We start from the raw sequence: 6,023 nt of genomic DNA, 5'->3' as shown, positions 1-6,023 counted from the left end.
TTGAAAACTTTATTTTAATCACATCAATAGATAAAAATTCACTGAATTAAAAATGGCTAACAGTGTAAAATCAAATTTATGGCCATGCTTAGTTACTTATTTACTACCTCACCGATATTTTTTCCCAAAAAATTCAAATATTGAGTTGAAAACTTAGGAAATCAAGTCAAAGGCATTAAGAAACATTTATGTGGTCCTAAATGTATAGAAAATACAAATAAATTGTCAAAAATAATTTCGTCGTTGTTGAATCATAAATTTCTACAAATAAATAAAAATTTTCCAAAAATATATTTTTTTTTATTCCAAAAATTCAGGACTATACAAGTGTATTTCTCATCAATTTTCTACATTCTTAACTTGATATCGCAATTCTTGTGAACGTATATTATTGTGAAAAAATGTCAGTAAAGTCGGCGTCGGTAAGTATTATATAGCATTATGAAAAAGTTTCCCAATATTTAAATGTGTAAAACCAAATGCTTTTGAAGAAGAAACCTTCAGTTGCAAAGAAGGAAGATTGTAAATGCAGAATATAAGAAAATCGGAAAAGGATTTAAATTGATATTAATGTCATTAAATCTTTTTTTTAAATACTTGAATTTTTTATTGAGTTAAATAAAAATTACTGAAATTCAAATTTATGAAATCCAGAGCTAGTAAAATATTGAAATTAACAATCATAAAGTTTACACAAAATAAAATATTAGAATTTTTCGGACAGAGCAGAATAGCGTAGCAAAATAATATTAAAATAACTGCGATATAAATGTTGACATTGTTGAATAAGATATGAAGCAATATTTATATATAAAGATGTAACTTTTTAAAATTCTGTGTATAGTCACAGGAATTACCTATTCTGTTGGACCGTGAATTAATTAATTTGAACAAGGCGAAACCACAGATATGTCGTCGCTTTTACTCTCCAAGACTTTATATCCGGGAGCCTACTGCATAGCAAGTTTTGTTCTTTCAAAACCACAAAACTTCGAAACACAAACTTGAGTGAAGTTCAATTAAATGTCATTCGAATGTGCTCTGTACTGCAGTTGTAATTAATAAACTTCTTTTATGTAAATTTACTCGCGTTCTGTCTATAATCTAATCCCAAAAATTTACTTTACTCGAAAAGAGATGAAAGTAGCATGAAGAAAGAAAATTAAATAATGTGTTTTAATAAGGGAATGTTTTGGTCTAGAATGAGAACATAATTTTGTGTGGTAATAAATAGTTGAAAAGATTTGTACCGGTTTGAGGCTCATTCTTCGAATCACAATTCAAATTAAATTTTTCTAGGGGATAAAAAATCGTTTAATCAAAATGAGCCTTGACTCAGAAAATATGTTTGAGGTTGAAGAACTGATAATCTCATTAAGATTAAACTTGCTTACATCTTTTTTAGTTTCTGCTTTCACCAACTCTAGAAAGGAATACATCAGCGAAATATAAATCTAAATTCCAGCAAGATATTCTAAGAAAACAAAAGGGTGATATTCAGGACACAATGAAGAAGATAAGAGTCAAATGCAAATTCGGTAATAAAGTTTGTGATTGACTTTAGATTTATAAAAGATCAGGATATCCTCTTTAGACTTTGGGGTATAAATCCATAGGTACTAAAAAAGTTCCTTCTCATCAGATAAATTGTCGTCTGGATACCAGATACCCCGATTTTAAAGCCTTGCATAGAATATATTATCTTATGATCTTATGTTTGAACACATTCACTGAAGTCGTAAAACATTTTATAGATGTCAATCACTTTAGTTTTATCAACTGTTTTAAAGAAATCCTCCTGCCAAAAGAATGCGGGTAAGCAAGTCCTTCCCATTTGATTCTAGAATTAAATATAATTAAGTAAATCCATTAAAATATTAGATTGCCGAACACTGGATAGATTTTGGATACATTTTATGTGGATTTAAAAAATTGGAACAGAATATCATAGAAATTTATAAAAATAAAATTTCTATCAGAAAATTTAAACTTTTGATAACATAGAGAATCTCGCATATTTATTCGAATTTCGTACGTGTCAGAGGTTCACTACATTTTCTCGCAATGGCTAGAAATTTGTTTCCCGTGGCATAAAATATATACGACCGAGACCCAGTTTTCACATTCCACGATTTCCAGTTAAGTTTACAGAAAGAAAAATCGCCTTTCAAACTTTAGAATTAAAAATTCTGAACTACTTTTTTTTCTTTCATGAGAAATGAAGAAATATCAAGTTGGACTAGGGAAACTTTTAATGCAGTTTCATTCTGAATTTAAAAATAGCTTCTCGAAAGTATAAACTCTTTAGGTGGAATGAGTTGTGTAAATCAGATTTACAATTTTTTAAATCAAGGTTTTACATTCCAAGAAGTTTAAAAATTACGTAGCTTTAAAGCGAGACATTTCTGAAATTGAAGTCGGATTGTAACTGAGAATCTGATAAATTTAAGTTATTTATGAATTTCGAATCTTCCTAATGGTAAACCTATTCTGTTTGCAATTGATAATTTTGCCAATTTAAATGATTTCAACGTTCTAAATGTCCCTAATAGAAAATCTACAATATTTTCCATTCGAAATTATTTTATAAATTGCATTTAACAGTCAAGGAAAGGAACAAAAAATATAGAATAAGTGAATATAAATTAATCTTTTATTAAATAATCATTTATGCAAGTAAAGTCTTAATGACTTAAAATTTAACTCGAATAATCTAAACCACGACGTAAACGATAAGAATAGCACAAATAACCAAACTGGCCATTATAACGGCTATTTGAATCCTATTTCTTAGCAAAAAATTCATCACAAAATTACGAGATTGATTTGGGAAAGGCATTGCCGTCGCTTCGCCCGTGGGTGGTTCATTTGTCGGAATTGATATGACGGCACCTTCTTCTTCCACTGCCTGCAAATTAAAACCCAAGCATTCAAGAAACTGCTTTCAATTTCAGAATCATATTTTTTACATATACATTTTTCTCCATTTATCGAAGATAAACAAAATTATTGTTGTATTTTAATAAGACCAAATTTAATAGAATCTTATTAACTAATATTATGAAACTGATTTAACATTTTTTTAAACAAAAATTACAAGAAAATACAATAAAGTACAATTGTGTGCTGATAAAAATATTGCGAGAATTGTTATCTATTTATGTTTAAGTTCTTTACTTATTTTTCAAATAATTTCCAAACAAAAGGCAAGAATTTGCATTAAAAAATGAATACATCCTAAAAATATTTATTATTATAACCAAAGAGTGACATTTCTCTCATGATGCACTGCTTTTTAAATTAAAATACATTTTTTATCATTTTAATTAATTTAAATCATTACATCATCTATAACATTAAAATGTACCTACCGGCACTGTCACTTTTGGGACATGTTTATTTAGAAGTGGAGTAGATGTAAGACTGAAGGGTTTCAGAGCAGGATCCTTAGGTTCTTTAAAAGAATGTGATGCGATAAGTCCTTCCTTTTCCGGAATCAATTGAACAATTTGAGGCCTCAGATCAACAATTACAAAACGAGTTTCTTCAACATCCGGTTCCCTGTATGAAATATCCCCAATTGGAGTGACACGTTCTAGTGTAAATGGTGGAGCATCCGGTCGCAATTTAGTCCTCATATAGGAAAAATTGCCCACTTCTGGTTCTTGAGAAATTGCCTCCGCTATCACCACCTGTTAAAAAAGTTCGATTTTTACAACTTCATTCAAATCTCCTGCTAATCTACTGAAAATTTCAACTTATTGAAGTATTTATGTTTAACAGTTCATAATTACACAGCCGCACAAAAAAAAGTGTGCGGATCTGGTAACAAGACACACGTATTCCTATGGATTTTGAGGCGCTGAATTCAAATTCGGTATCAAAAATCACCCATCACGTCATGGTTGAGCCATAACCTCAAAAAATGACGAAAAATCATGCACTGAGGCAAATAAATTTCAAAATAATACCAGTGATGCAAATTTTCACTTCAAAAACATGTCGACAACTGTGAAGGATCAACCCTTGCCTGATATCAACTTATTGAACATAACTTTACCCAACAGAACCTGACCTCACCTAACCTAGCTGAATGAAATTCAACCACACGTGTAGCTATGTAAGCGTACGGTTCTCAGTGTTAAATGTATGCTATATTCAATAGGTTAACTCGATCTTAACCTACAAATGAATCTAACACACAATAAAATTCATTACATTGTACCACAGGTGGTTAAAAATTTAGACGCACATTACGCATTTGAAGAAACTTAGAACTACAAGTAGAATTGACCCCATTTCAATTAACCTGACAATGTTTGTATCAATTAAAATTTACAACTGTAACGCAATGAGTTTAATTGTGTTACGTGAAGTTAAGTAAAGTTATGTTATGTTAGGTTAGGTTATGTCAGGTTTTTTTAGGTTAGAATAGGTTTGACCTCTTTGCAGGTTAAGCCCAAGCTGATTCAAACGGAACCGCAAACACAACGTGACAACACAATCAGTTTAATTGTGTTTCGTGAGGTTAGATTAGGTTAGGTTAGGTCAGATTTATTTCTAGGTTAGGCTCGGGTTGACCTATTCGATGTAGCACACATTTGCTACTGGGAAAATATGCTTCCAGAGCTTTACGTGTAGTTCAATAAATTTCTGTTAATTCAGGTGAGGTCAGATTCTGTTGGGTAAAGTTATGTTAAATAAGTTGATATCAGGCAAGGGTTGATCCTTCACAGTTGTCGACATGTTTTTGAAGTGAAAATCTGCATCACTGGCATTATTTTAAAATTTATTTGCCTCAATGCATGATTTTTCGTCATTTTTTGAGGTTATGGCTCAACCATGACGTGATGGGTGATTTTTAATACCGAATTTGAATTCAGCGCCCCAAAATCCATAGGAATACGTGTGTCTTGTTACCAAATCCGCACACTTTTTTTGTGTGGCTGTGTTATTTATCATAATTAAATTTATTTATTTAAAGCCCTAAAATCGTGTAATGTACGCACATACTTTGAAGCTTTAATAATTAGATTGATATTCTGATTACATTTCGCAATATTGCTCCTGACTATTTAATTGAATTAATTTAATTAGATGCCGTGACCAAAATGCAGTTAAATCAAAAAATTCGATCTGCCTTGTTTTAATGCCAAATTCTGTCGTACCCAGGATTTTGAATGCCGAAATCCGATATTAATTATTTTAATTTCCCTGATTAACAGTGTATTCCTAATCAACTATCAAGTAGTTAATACAGATGTTACTAAAGTAGATCACACGTACGTAACGACTTTTAAACTAAAAAGTTACAAATAATACGACATGAACAAAAATAAAAAGATAAATTTCGAAATTCAAAAATAAAGAATAAAATAAATTTATAAACCTCGACCTGCGAATATTTGCGCAACACAATTAATGATGATTTTACATTTCCAAAGCCGTATTGAATTTCAGAACCTGGTGGTTAGCCAAGCTCGTTATCCAAGCATTTGAAACTCTAACTATATTTTGTTCATTTGATCATATTTCTCTGACTTTTTTCAATTCCTTTTTTTTTGTACCTGGGGAATATTTTCTGTGTGCAAAACTTCCGGATTTTGAAGTTTATCTTCGCCTGGTTCTCCAGAAGGAGTCTCTCGTACGTGTTTCTTGTTGGGTAATTCTTTTTCACTCTTCTTAAGGTCCTTATGAGCAAAACTTTCTATATTCTCCATTCTATGACTTAAAACGTTACACTCGTCGCCCATATTCCCAGAATTTTCAGAATAATTTTAATCTCTTTTTTTTATTCTCCGGGTAGTTAAAAGTCCTCTATTTCATTCCAAGTAGCACTCTGGACTTAAGCGTAAGTAAAAGTATTATAATATCTAACTTTAGTTTAATATCATCTAATTTAAAATTTAACTTTGTACAAATTTGTGCCTCTAGTTAACACTGTAATGACTCTTTAATTTTAAATTATTGTGTCTAAAATTTATCATATCCTAAGGGATTAATTTATTGTTTGGAATTTACAA

The 6,023-nt window shown here is 30.5% G+C and overlaps 2 protein-coding genes across 3 annotated transcripts in view; one reads left to right on the top strand and one right to left on the bottom strand.

Annotated features, from left to right (window-relative positions):
• The window catches only part of LOC117180503 (repressed by EFG1 protein 1-like), a 165,810-nt gene that overhangs the window by 32,209 nt on the left and 127,578 nt on the right, over positions 1–6,023 (top strand). The window lies entirely within an intron of this gene.
• The window catches only part of LOC117180379, a 4,358-nt gene continuing 982 nt past the window's right edge, over positions 2,648–6,023 (bottom strand). Inside the window, exons 3-5 of one of the 2 annotated variants that reach the window (XM_033372856.1) lie at positions 5,568–5,839; positions 3,372–3,692; positions 2,648–2,908 (exon numbers count right to left, since the gene is read on the bottom strand). In XM_033372856.1, coding sequence (XP_033228747.1) covers positions 2,714–2,908; positions 3,372–3,692; positions 5,568–5,753 — 702 coding nt within the window. In that variant the 5' untranslated portion in view covers positions 5,754–5,839 and the 3' untranslated portion in view covers positions 2,648–2,713. Of the gene's footprint in view, positions 2,909–3,371; positions 3,693–5,567; positions 5,845–6,023 lie in introns of both variants that reach the window. The other variant, XM_033372855.1, reaches the window with a different exon arrangement.

This window comes from Belonocnema kinseyi, chromosome 9 (assembly GCF_010883055.1).
Source record: "Belonocnema kinseyi isolate 2016_QV_RU_SX_M_011 chromosome 9, B_treatae_v1, whole genome shotgun sequence".
In the NCBI taxonomy this organism is placed as follows: Eukaryota; Metazoa; Arthropoda; class Insecta; order Hymenoptera; family Cynipidae; genus Belonocnema; species Belonocnema kinseyi.
Note: the sequence above shows the minus strand (reverse complement) of the source record. Positions and strands in the feature narration are given on the sequence as shown.